Raw genomic sequence first — 13,205 nt, 5'->3', positions numbered from 1 at the left:
ATTTAATGTCTAAACTGCTAATTCTAGATGGGGAAGACACACTGAAATTCAGATTTGAAAAATGCAAATTAAGTTTACCTGTACCCTATGTATACTCAACAATACTGTAGATACCTAAGTTCATAAGAGCATGCATTTGAAGAATATGACAGTGCAGTCCAAAAATTTGGATTATAACAGTTTATTTCTTATTCTTAGTAGAATTGCTTATTCCTTTTTGAAGACATGCCTGTAGTGTTTAAGTATCTAAAGAGGATATTTCAGACATTCACATAGATTATTTGCAAATTATAAACTGAACAAGCAAAACAGCCCCTGACCAGCCTTCCAGGAAATGGTGTGTTATTTGTATTGTGTTCATACATAGATACATACAGTACAAGCATGTAGACTGTCCAGCTGTTGGAACAATCTGGAATTTTGTCATTGTAACAGGTGAGGAAACAGAGCGGGCAGAATCTGTTTGCACTGAAGGAAGTTAATCTTCACAATCCTGCCTTTGGCAAAGACAAGAAGGACCGGGACAGCAGTGTGGAGAACATTGTATCAGAGCTAACCATCATAAAGGAACAGGTACGTTTCAAATTATTACATTCATGTCTGCAAGTAACATAAACAAAACAGTTTTTAAGACAAAACAGTTAAATATCTCTAGGATAGATCAACATAAATACTTTTGGCAAATGTAGCCTTGCTGCATACCAGTCAGGGCTAAGGCTATAAGAGTCTAAAACAATCAGCCTAGCCCTGTTGTTAAATGAGATCCTTAGTTTGATTAGCTTCTATCAACTCAATGACCCAGATTGGTTAAATGGCCTCCTGTCATTTGCAGACTTTCTTATGTTCTTATGATCCATCCATTCAAATCTGGATGAAGCACAGGATATCTCTCCCAAGAGCATGGCACAGCATTCTCAGGGAATCTTGTACAGCACCGTTATTGAGAAGTACAGATAGTCTGTCAAAACAACACAGAGTTAACATCTCTCTCTGTAGTCATTTATAAACATTATAAAGTGTCATTGTGCTACCACATTTGCAAAGTATATTAGTATATTAGCAGTATAGTAGACTATATAGTATAGTAGTATAGCAGAGTATATTAGTAGTTCAGTACCTAAAAACAATAACCTTAAGATCTGTTGGGTGATAAATCCTAATATTTACCAAAGATTTAGAAATGAGCTTCCATGGTATGTTATAACTTTCTATTTGGTGATGTTTTTGAAAATGTAATCTTTCTGCTTTTCTTTCTAGATGAACCATGTTAACATTGTAAGGTATTGCAAGACCTTCTTAGAAAGTAAGTTTATAATGTATCCAAACATGGATATACATTTTGTGGTCAGTAAAATCAAAGGCATTACAGTGAGGTTCTGACCCCCCAGCCTTTTTCTCATTCATAGATGACAGGCTGTATATCGTAATGGAACTAATAGAAGGAACTCCCCTTGGGGAGCACTTTAATTCTCTCAAGGAAAAACAAAAGCAATTTACAGAAGAGCGGATATGGAACATCTTTATTCAGGTAAAGGCCTGTAACTCCAGATTACTGTACTGATTACTGGCAGATTACTGGCATTTCGACCATATGGACTTCCCTTTCATTGAATTAGTTTCTTGCCAAATTCCTGTGTTTTGCGAGATTTTCAGTCAGGGTTTCTGGTCTAGTTATTTGACAGGCTCACAAATTGAATCAAGTAAAGACAGTTTTTAAAACGACTTAGAAGAAATAAGTTAAGTATCCAAGTTGTAAAAGCTACAGTTTATAGAGCACTAATTTGGTTTCTTTCTACACATCCATACTAGAATATTTAGGCGCATACTGTAAATAACATTTCAAAATGGAAACAATAAGGAGCCCGACACAACACGTTTCTAAATAATTGAGTATTTTACTGTGATGTCATTTAATACTCTTGCCTTAATTTCGCAATCCCTTCTCTGTTTTCAGATATGCTTAGCACTTCGTTACTTGCATAAAGAGAAAAGGATTGTACACAGAGACCTTACACCGAACAATATAATGCTGGGAGAAAAGGATAGAGTAACTATAAGTAAGTGTCGGATTTCATTATACAGAATTTTTTTCCCTGTTTAGCTCACATTCATTTGTTGTTTAATTCTAGTTGTGTGGTTGCAATTTTATTTTAGTTGTTTTGGGGTTTTAGTTGATATTATCTTGGCTCTGGTGTCAGGCACTATGCAGCCAATATCGGTGACACTGTAAACAAAAAACACAACACTTTACGCTACTGGATACATTTTGAATAACTGAATTGCATTTTACTGAGGAAACAACTGCCACCTGCAAGAGTACAGTAGGAAGCTGATTACCATCAATTGATACACTAGGTGGCATTGTTGTCTAAAGAGTAGAGATAGAGAGATATATTAAACACAACCTTTCCACTAAGGAGATCAGAGTCCAGTATCTCTTGATTCTTGTTTCAATCTAAGTAGTCAATTAAATAATTAACTTGACTATTTTTTTAGTGGATAGTTAGACATGTGTGGCATGGTGGCAAAGTGGTTAGTATTGCTGTCTGGCAGTACTGGGGTTCTTGGGTTCAATTCCTGGGTGCTGTCTGTGTGGAGTTTGTATGTTCTCTCTGTGCTCATGTGAATGTTCTCCAGCACCTCTGGTTTTCTCCCTCCAAAGTCCAAAAAATAATGATAGGTAAATTGGATTCTGTGAAAATTAGCCCTGGTGTGAGTTTGTGTTATGTCTGTTTGTGCCCAGTGATGGACTGGCATCCCATCCAGGGTGTATCCTGCCTTGCGCTCATACTGCCCCATGACACTGTTTAGGTAAAATGGGTAGAAAATGGATGGATATGTACATGTACTGTACATATACTCATAAGCCATTTTCCATTATATCTGATTGTTGGCAGCCTATTTGAATGTACTTATCATTCATAATTATACTCTGAAGTGTGTTCGAGTGCTGTTCACGACACAAAAAGCTTTACATTTCAGGCAGACCATAGTTAAAGGTATTCCAATTATGCAGCTCATGAAATAATTCAACCAACTATGGAAATGGAAGCTCAAGTGGAACATATATCTGAAGATGCTAGGCCATCCAAGAATTAGACTCCTGCTTTTAATGGCCATAAAAGTTAACAGAAAATAGTCTAGTAACTTAATAAATTGATGTATATTTTATCATAGCTTTTATTATCAACAATGTAAAAAATATTTTATTCCTGAGTTTAATCAGAGATATATACAGATAGTATTATTTAGCTGAAATGGAAGCTTGATCAAAACTGTGATGTGAATTTCATTGACATAAACAATTTTCTTTTTTAGCTGACTTTGGTCTTGCAAAGCAAAAACAAGAAAACAGCAAGCTTACCTCGGTAGTTGGAACTATTTTGTATTCCTGGTGAGTATCATGACAAATTATAAGGTACAAAAATGTATAACTAGGTTGAGGTGAGATCAGGGGCATTTACACCTGGAGAGATGTGATTGCTTAGCAGTACACATTATACAGTACACAGCTACATTACATAACGTATTGTTACTGTTCAGCAATTGTTCCACTACATCTGAGTGTTTGCAGTCTTTGTGTATATACTTGCCTTACAAAACTGTAATTATACTCTGAAGTGTGTCCAAATGCTGTTCACAACAGAAAAAGCTGTCTAATCTCTGCCATTAACAAAACAATAATACTGTACTATTAGAAGACATGTGGTTCTCTGTAATACTGCTAATTACGAAACAAGATGTCATGATGTTAACTTTCTGCTCTGCCACTACGGACAGCTGGTGATTCCAGCTTCTACAAAGCACTTTAGGAACTGTAGGAAATACAAAGGAATTAATTTACTCTTTCAGAACTAAATGAAAAAAAAAGTTGTTTTAATGAATTCTCTCACACAGAAATTTTCTATTTCTTTGTTATAACAAATAATCAGCCTTTATTTTTACACAGAGCATGCAATAAAGAAGCATGAGTAACTGATAAAAATATATAGTTTTGGTTTATACATAATTTCCTGTTTCATTTGTTAATCACACTGTGGTTGTGAAACAGCTTGTTTGCATTTAATTAATACTGTACGTGCAAAGGCTCACTTGGTCCCTTTTTATTAGTCTAATTTGCATTATTTACCAGAATTTCTTTTAAGTCATGTACCTACTGCACATACTGTCAGTTGGGATCTGCCCTAAAATTTGCATTTGACTTGTGCTGTGGCTAGAAACGCAACAATGCATTTTAATGCACAACATGGGTCTCAGACCTTTTAGGAAGATCTCCCAGCTCTTGATTAATCATTTAGAGTTCTCATATTTCCCTGGTTAACCTAACTAACTGAATAATCAAGGTATGTAGTCCTCTCATAATTGATCTTAACAATCTGAAATACATTATGTATGTCATAAATGCACTGGACTCTGGACTTATTCTTATTCTTATGTGTAATAGTTAAATGCAAAAAGTATTCAATTAAACATAGTAGGATGTATCTTCAACAGATTTGTGTCATTTATATAATATATTCATAGTTGTTCATATTAGTTTTAAAATATGTTTTTCACTTTCCGCTTTTGCCTGAGAAATTCCATTTTCTGAATAAATTCCATTTATTCTGTAATGAATATGTTTAACAACAACAATAAGAGTACGGCAATATTGTATAGGGGTCTAAGCTGCATACCTACTGTATGGAGTCACATAAAATATACACTATACTGTAAACAGGCGCCGTCCTTCGGATGAGACATAAAACCGAAGTCCTGACTCTCTGTGGTCATTAAAAATCCCAGGGCGTTTCTCGAAAAGAGTAGGGGTGTAACCCTGGTGTCCTGGCCAAATTTCCCATTGGCCCTTACCAATCATGGCCTCCTAATAATCCCCATCTATAAATTGGTTTCATCACTCTGTTCTCCTCCCCACTAATAGCTGATGTGGGGTGAGCACTCTGGCGCACAATGGCTGCCATCGCATCATCCAGGTGGATGCTACACATTGGTGGTGGTACTTTGAGTGGAGTGTCCAGAAAAGCACTATATAAGTTTAAGCAAATATTATTATTATATTTATTTCTCTTGGTATTGATTTCTTTGAGAATGCCATAGTAACCCCTGCTAAGCTGGAGCATAGTAACAACCTCTATTCATGTTCCCAAGAGGATAGTTCCCACCTGACAAGCTATCTGGTTCTGTCTCAGGGCCAAGCAAGGTCTGATGTGGAATTAATGTTTCAGTCTGTTGATGTGTTGATAATATAAGCACAGAAGTATCTGGAAAAAAAAGACAGAAAGGCAAAAACAAAGGCTAAACATAATGATCTTGAATTCGAGTTCTAGTTTTCTCTATTGTGGTTCAAATTCTGTGCAAAATGCACAGTTTTTTTAAGGAAACCGTGAACACACTGAAAGGAGAAGTTACAAGTGTCAGTTTCATTGTCAGTTTCTTGATTCCTTGATTGTTGTTTAGTACAGATTTAGACTAAACTAGAAATTGATATGTGTGGGAACTTGGCACTTTTTTTCTGCTTTTATCTTTATTGAATTTAAAAACAGATCACCACCAGTGATTAGAATGGGGCTTTAGCTTTCTCTTAGGCAGATTTCATGGGGAAGTGATATGGTTTTCTCCTCTACTATCATGTTACTCAGCCATCCCTTTTATACTTGTGAGCAGGGAAGTTTGTCACCATTATTGCCTACTGTTGCCTTAACAATACATTTTTTCTTGGATTTGGAACCTCTGTTCCTATCTAGACCGATTGGTAGAAACCTTCTGCAGGGAGCTACAGCTCTGCGGCTGTAGCATGTTTGAGAGAAGAGCAGACTCTCCCTTCTCTATTTAGAGGGCAGTCTGCTGAGAGGGACAAGAATACAACAGTGGAGCTCGTCTCCAAGGAAGGTCAAACTAGCCCAAGTGGCGCGTCCATCGAGAGGTGGTAAACATGATTTGCAGAACATCTGTGGCCATCTTGTTTGCCACGAGCCTGCTGATGTAACGAGAGCCAGTTCTGACTCCCGTGAAGTGCGTAGTTAAAGACCCTATGCAGACGGTATAATCCGGAAATGACTGGAGAAGGACAACTGAGGAAGGTACAGCAGGATTAGAACAGGTTGACAGACAGGGGGCGGTGACTGTAGTGATCCGGTGCACGGGGGGGAAATGCCGAAGCAACGAAGTCCAGGGAAGTCCAAAACGGGAAGTTGGGTGCAGTCCGTAGTCCAAAGGCCGGGAGATCCATCCAAGACAAAATAGTTAAAAACTGGATCCGGGTCAGAACCGGAACAGGAACTAAAAGCATAACGGGACCAGGCGCTCTGAGCCCCGGACCCAGATGGTCAAGACACCAGGGAATAAGTCCTGCCCTCGGGCTACCCGCGTCCATCTTCCAATACTGAGCCAGGAACTGCAGAGATGCTTGGCTTTTAACCAAAATCCAAACGAGATGCACCAGGAAATAATAAAACTAATCATAACAGAAAGGGGTAGGAGCGCCCTCTAGAGGAGGGATGTGGAATGTAACATTCTGACCCACTGCCTGCTTTACCTGCATGAGGAGAACCCCCTAGGACTTGATGGCCTGGTCTTCAGATGGCCTCCAGTCAACACTATATCTTCTCTATACTAGTGCACCTCCTACAATGCCTCCTTAGAATCAAGGACAAGCAGGCCACTAGTCACAGTGGTCGGTGGTTTCTTCACCTGATTCACTTCACTGCAATGTCAATCTGGCTTTTGAGTAGCACTGCTTGACTCTCCTCTGCCTCCTTCACATTGTGGTGCACAGGGAGCATTAACATACAGATTTGTGCCCGCTAAAAAACTTTGAGATACAAGTTATTTAGCCTTGTGTCAATGAGGAATAGCAGCTGTTCAAATAAGTAAAACATTGTACTGTATATGTGTCTTGTGTTTACATCCTGCTGAAGACTAACTGAGCCCCAAAGATTAATATACTGTACCATATTCATGTTTTAGACCTTGGAATATTAAATGGCTACTGTGTATACGGTGGTATTGGTATTTAGACCAATTGGCACAGCAGCCACGCTGTGGCAAGAAACTGTGTTTTGTGTTTTATTGTTTCATTCAGCTTCCCAAAGCAGTTTATTGTAAATATTTCCAGAGGGAAAAATGTGATAATGAAAAATTCAAACATATACAAATTCTAAATAGCAGTAATAACCCTTTATCCATCAAAATGATTTGTATTTTTCAGTATAAAGGAAGGACCATATTATAGCAATAAAAAGAAATTAGTTCTAAACAATATTGCCTAAAAAATAGGTATTTTTCTCTTCCAAAACATGTAGAGAAATGTATTGAATAAGAGACTCCATGATTATTACAGTTCTTGTTAATGGTCTTGTTTGGGTTCCCTGCCACACTGAAATGACTTCCATTAGAACAATATTGTTAGATGGCTGTTATGCATGCAAAATAATGCAAATGAATATTTTTTAAAGGTCTGATGCAATAGGGCATTTCTATAACTGAGGACATGGTTTTTGTGACTTCCTGTGTCACTTTTGTGCAAAAATGTTTAGTGTTCCTGTTCTACATTATAAGATACAGAATCTGTTTAAACTGTAATTTCAGTAAGAGAAGTGACCGAAGGAAAATATGTTTCTTGTTTGAAATAATGTTGAAATTGTTCGAATTTGATTCTTATTGATGAAATATTTGTATAAAATATAATGTGGATTGTGACTTTAAACACAGTGTCATGAACAGCAGTATAGATACTTACCCACAGTGATGGAACTGTTGTTAAATAGAATTCTGTTAGTTGAGAATCTGTTTGCTCTTCTCTGATAGCAGAGCAGCAAGATCTTTTTTGTAACATGGTGCCCAAAAATGTTCAAGGTATTCTAAATGAGGTCGTACTAGTACATTGTATAATTTTAAGAACGTGCTTTTATTTCAATTGTACACATCTGCAGCAGGCCCGTTCAGAGAGCCTTTATTGGCCTCTAATACTTGTATATAGTCACACTTGAGGTGAATTAGGCAGTAGATAATTGGTTAGGGTAGAGTTTACACAGTCTCACATGGGTGTTATTGAGCAAGTCTTGTATGTATCTAGAGGAGAATTACTACAGTAAAGACTCATTATGGTGCCTTCTTTGTGGCATTGTGAGTTTTGATGTGCTCAGATATGTTTCTCATTAGTCACTTATTTAAAGTGAGGCCGGTCACAACATCTACCTATATATTCTTAAATTTGTTTGCCTTCCCTATTGTACCTCTATTGCATACTATCTGGATGAAAATTATGCATCAACATAAATACTTTCCTTTTTTCATAATTAGCCCATTCAAGCTCAGTGTTTCCTCTATTGAATATATAGTTTATATTTATCTTTCTGGTATCTAGTATTTTGCACTTGTCTACATTAAATGCCATCTGCCTGGTGTTTGCCCAGACTTTAATTTGATCTAAATCATCTTTAATTTCATTTGCTGCCTCTGCAGTGCTTATTATTCCTCCTGTGCTGATATTGTCTGTAAACATAACCATTTTGTTAACTACACCAAAATCTAGATCATAGGAGAAAGAGCAATTGTTCTAGTAATGGTCCCTGTGATGCTTCACTAATTGCATCACCCAATATGAGCACCTCCATTTTCTCAATTTTCTATTGATTAGTCGTTTCCACATGTTTATGTCCACTAACATTTCCCCAAATAACCAATGTAATGTAACGCATACGGCCACCATTGCAGGTTGTTCGAGCCGGCTTACCAGCGCAGTGACGTCATCACCCTTCCCTGTGAATAGCAGGGACCGCAGCCGCAGGGCTGCAGGGAGATTTCCCTTTAGCTCAACTGGCTGGGTCCCTGTTGAGTGACGCCAAAGGCCCGGGCTTGAGTCCCCGGCGGTGGGGGGGTGGACCTGAGGCGGCAGCGGTTAGGGCACCCAAGTGAACCCCGAAGCGTTACAGTAATATAGTCTCTATCTTACACTGTGGGCCAAAACTATGATAATATTATACCAATGCCTCTCAATATTGGAGCCCTCTCATCAGCAATATTATTAATTGACTTGCCTGATACTTGCATACAAAGCAATGTACATTTGTGCCAATTTGTACTAAACAAATTTGAGTGAAGTGCTTTTCTCAAAGGTATGACAACAGTGCCCCATCTGGGATACAAACCCACACCCTTCCACTTTAAAGTCTATAGTGTTAACCACTGCCCCACACTGCTACCTCACTTTTACAGTATATGATTATTAAGCCACATGGCAAGCAGTGTTCCACTCTTGACCTCAGTAAAGTAATAGACTCGCTTACTATACGAAATATTGACCCCTGCCAGACTAGAGAAGATCAGCCTTGTACAGCAAAGTAATTGCTATGGTATGTTTTTGTCTAGAGTAATCCATACTGACCTTGTCTGGGTTTAATTTCATAATCTGAAAAGACCTCTACAGCCCTAGGGTTAAGCCTTTATTAGTTTCAATATGTCTCATCAAACGTGTATCTCTGATTTAGCTTTCTAACTTCATACAGTAGGAATGTGTTAATTTCTGTAAGCTTTACTTTGGTAAGCATTTGGGCTAGTTTTTTTAATATCACATTGAGGTGACTACTGTATCTGGACCTGTCAACTACTTATTGTACTTTTTTTTGTTTTGCTGACAAATGTCTACTTAAATTAATTCACTAAACTTTGAAAAGTAGGCCCGTTGCACACTTGACATTGACTCTCATGAGCGGATCAAAGACCCCAATTATCTCAAATCTTGTACCGTCTAAAGTAGTGCATAGCTCTCCAGTGCTAATGGAGGTCACGGAAAGCAGTTATGTATATGTTAATTCAAACCATTTGTACAAGTATGTGTCATCTAAAGTCATATTCAAAAGTGACTTACAGTACATAAAACATACACACAGGCTTCCTCTATGAGGTAAGCACTGTTTCAAGTTAACCTGAGGGCTGGTGTCTTTCTGTGCTAAGAATTATCCAGGTGATAATTCTAGACATGACAATTCTCCAGCCTCCCCATTAGGAAAAAAAGTAAATTTTCCTATAATGAAATGATATATTCTAATTGCAGCATTACTTTTTCTTCTTTGCTAGCAGACTGGAGTTAAAGTCCATGTTGTGTTCTTTGGGGAGTGGGACTCGATAGCACACAAAAACAAGGAACAAAAACAAAAAAAGCTAGTGTCATGGCCTAAGTGTAACGAACAGTTCTTTCCGGACCCTATGCGGACGACACAGTCCGACGGAGTGGGGAAACACAGGGGAAACGTCATGCAGGAAAACGGGGCTGAAGACAGGGGGGAGTGTCCAAGGTGCGCTGGTGCACGGGGGAGGTGTGGCCGAGGCGAACAATCCCAGAGAGTAATCCATAGAGTATCCAAAACACACGAGTAAGTCCAAAACCAGGAGATCCATCAAAACACGACGTTAAAACCACGAAGGCCGGGTCGGAACCGGCGGACAGGGAACAAGGAACAGGAACAGGGGTTAAAACCTTAACGGGACCAGGCGCTTCCAGGTCCCGGACTCGCACGATATGGAAATCAGATGCAGAGCCCGGAAGAGCGTCAGCGCCTGGCTTATAAGGTGGGCAGGGAATAGGGCGCAGGTGCATGGAATGAAGTCTTTAGTGAAAGGGCTGGAGCACCCTTAAGGAGGGGGGACTATAGTCGTGACACTAAGGCAACATACAGCAAACTTGTGTGTTGTACAAACACAAGACATTCAGAATTTAATTCCGTGTAATATTTTAAGTATTTTTTTTAAATACATTTTTCCTGGAGTTTTAAAAAAGCTATAAAATAAATTAAAGGAAACAGCTAATTTTATTCACATTTCCTGATACAGAATGAAAATGCAACAGTTTTACATCAGTAACTCATATTCTACAGTTGTACTGTTCCTAAGAAGAACTGACCTAAAACTCTCAATGACTTGAGGCCAATAGCTCTGACACTGTTAGTGATGAAGACTCTTGAAAAATACACATATTGTCACATATTGTGGCTGCAACAGAGTCAGATCTTGACCCCTCCAGTTTGCCTACCATTTTGCTGACAATGCAAAAAGGATTCTATTAGATGTGCTTTATAAACATTTCGAGTGGAAAGAATTCTTCAGCCAGATTTCTCTTTGCTGATTTTTCACCAGTCTTTAATGCAATGCAGTCAAACATGTTGGTTTAAAAACGTATTACACGTTTGAAATTAGGTCATCAACTTATCACGTGTATCATTATTTTTATGTCGGATGTACTTATGGCATATCACCCTGTTTGTATTTCTACTGGTTCATCACAAGGCTGTGTTCTTTCTTCCCTCCTTTTCATCTTGTATTCTGATGACTGCTGGAGCAAATGTGAAAATATTATAACAACTTTGCTGTCACGAGAGCCGGTTTTGACTCCCATGGAGTGTGTCATTAAAGACTCTATGCGGACGGTATAATCCGTAAAAGACGACGGAGGAAGGTACAACGGGGTTAGGATGGGTAGACAGACAGGGGGTGGTGACTGTAGTGATCAAGTGCTCGGGGGAAATGCGGAAGCAACCAAGTCCAAGGAAATCCAAAAGGGAATTCGGGGCACAGTCCGTAATCCAAGGGCTGGGAGATCCGTCCAAGACAAACGGTTAAAAACGGGAACCGGCGCAGGAACAGGAACTAAAAACATAACGGGACCAGGTGCTCTGCATCACGGACCCAGGCGGTCAGGACGCCGGGAAAAGTCCTGCCTTCGGACAACCTGAAGAATAGGCAAGCCTAATAGCCTCCATCTTCCAATACTGAGCCAGGAACTGCAGAGACGCTAGGCTTTTAACCAAAAACCAAACGAGACGCACCAGGAAATAATAGACACTAATCATAACAGAAAGGGGTAGTAGAGGAGAGATGTGGAACGTAACATGCTGATAACGGTGATAGTCGGTCTTCTCTCAGAGCCGACAGAGAGACAAACACAAATACCCATTCTGGACAGATGTGTCGACTGGTGTGATATTTCTTACCTTGAGATGAATATGTCACAAAGAAATTATTGTTGATTAAAAAAAAAACAAAGCAATATCATTCCCATAACAATCCATGTTGAGTCTGTTCTTGTAGTTCACTGTTACAAATACTTACCGCTAAAACTTAAGTTCACTAAGAATACTTTTAACGTTTTTAAAAAACGGAATTTTTAACGTTTTTATTTGGAATGTGTAATATTTTGCACTGCTTGTTGTTTAAATTACCACCATTGGGATGAATAAAAAAAATTGAATTTAACTGAACTGAATATTGTACAGTACATACATATTGTTATACATACTCATTTTAAATAGTAAGAACTCAGATTTGTTGATTATTTGCATGGTATTGCTCTTTATCTTCACAAAAACAGATCAAGCCATGGGGTTTCAGAGCAGGGTTTCTAGGTGTTCAGTGTTTGCTATTTCATTTGAATTAAAATTTCAGACAGATTAAATCACCGTCGTCTGGCCAGAGGGCAGTGGCAGAGAAAGTGGTGGAGTTTTAATTCACCATTTTACCCTTGACAAACCTGACAGAACTTTGGTCATTTCCTTAAGTACAGTACCTAATTTTCCTCCTTGCACTTTAGTGTTTTCAGTTACGAGATTGATTCATAAAGAGATTAATTGAAAATTGACATAAACCCAGTGGGGCGAGATCTGAGAGAGATGTAAGGAGAATATGACTGTTGCTAGGTGCTGCATGCTCTCACTTTTCTCCTCCATCTTGCCTGATAGAGAAAGACAGCATCAGGTTCAAAGAATTCTAGTCATCATGTGGTCCAACCAAGACTTTGCCTAGAGGGAATTAAGCCACTTGTGATTTGCTGAGTAATAAATGAGCTGGTAACCTATTTAATTTATGTTCTTTGATACAATTATCAAATAATTGTTTTGTTTTACAGGCAGAGATCTGTGTCAACACTTCGTGCTTAATTGTGCATAGTACAATACAGTACATACATAACAGTATATGACAAGATATATACAGTATGTCTCACCTTAATTTAGAGTTTTGAATTTGACTGAATTCACTTCCTAAGGTTAACTTTGCCTTGAATATGAAATACTTTAATTCTATTTGCTTTCTGTGAATCATTTGTTACTAGGAACATGAGCAAGTATTGAGGCAGAGATTCAGGGATCACTCGTGCCCATTTCTATGCCTTTTCAGTTTCTTTGCATTGTGCAGTGGTTGGTTCTGTCACTGGG

At 38.5% G+C, this 13,205-nt stretch overlaps 1 protein-coding gene across 7 annotated transcripts in view; it reads left to right on the top strand.

The window, feature by feature from the left end:
- The window catches only part of nek10 (NIMA-related kinase 10), a 62,121-nt gene that overhangs the window by 17,329 nt on the left and 31,587 nt on the right, over positions 1-13,205 (top strand). For all 7 annotated transcript variants that reach the window (XM_088601689.1, XM_088601688.1, XM_088601686.1 and 4 more), the window contains exons 19-23: positions 436-573; positions 1,258-1,303; positions 1,407-1,528; positions 1,955-2,057; positions 3,319-3,394. In XM_088601689.1, the coding sequence (XP_088457815.1) occupies positions 436-573; positions 1,258-1,303; positions 1,407-1,528; positions 1,955-2,057; positions 3,319-3,394 (485 nt within the window). The remainder of the gene's footprint in view (positions 1-435; positions 574-1,257; positions 1,304-1,406; positions 1,529-1,954; positions 2,058-3,318; positions 3,395-13,205) is intronic.

This window comes from Lepisosteus platostomus, chromosome 12 (genome assembly GCF_059453375.1).
Source record: "Lepisosteus platostomus isolate fLepPlt1 chromosome 12, fLepPlt1.hap1, whole genome shotgun sequence".
In the NCBI taxonomy this organism is placed as follows: domain Eukaryota; kingdom Metazoa; phylum Chordata; class Actinopteri; order Semionotiformes; family Lepisosteidae; genus Lepisosteus; species Lepisosteus platostomus.
Note: the sequence above shows the minus strand (reverse complement) of the source record. Positions and strands in the feature narration are given on the sequence as shown.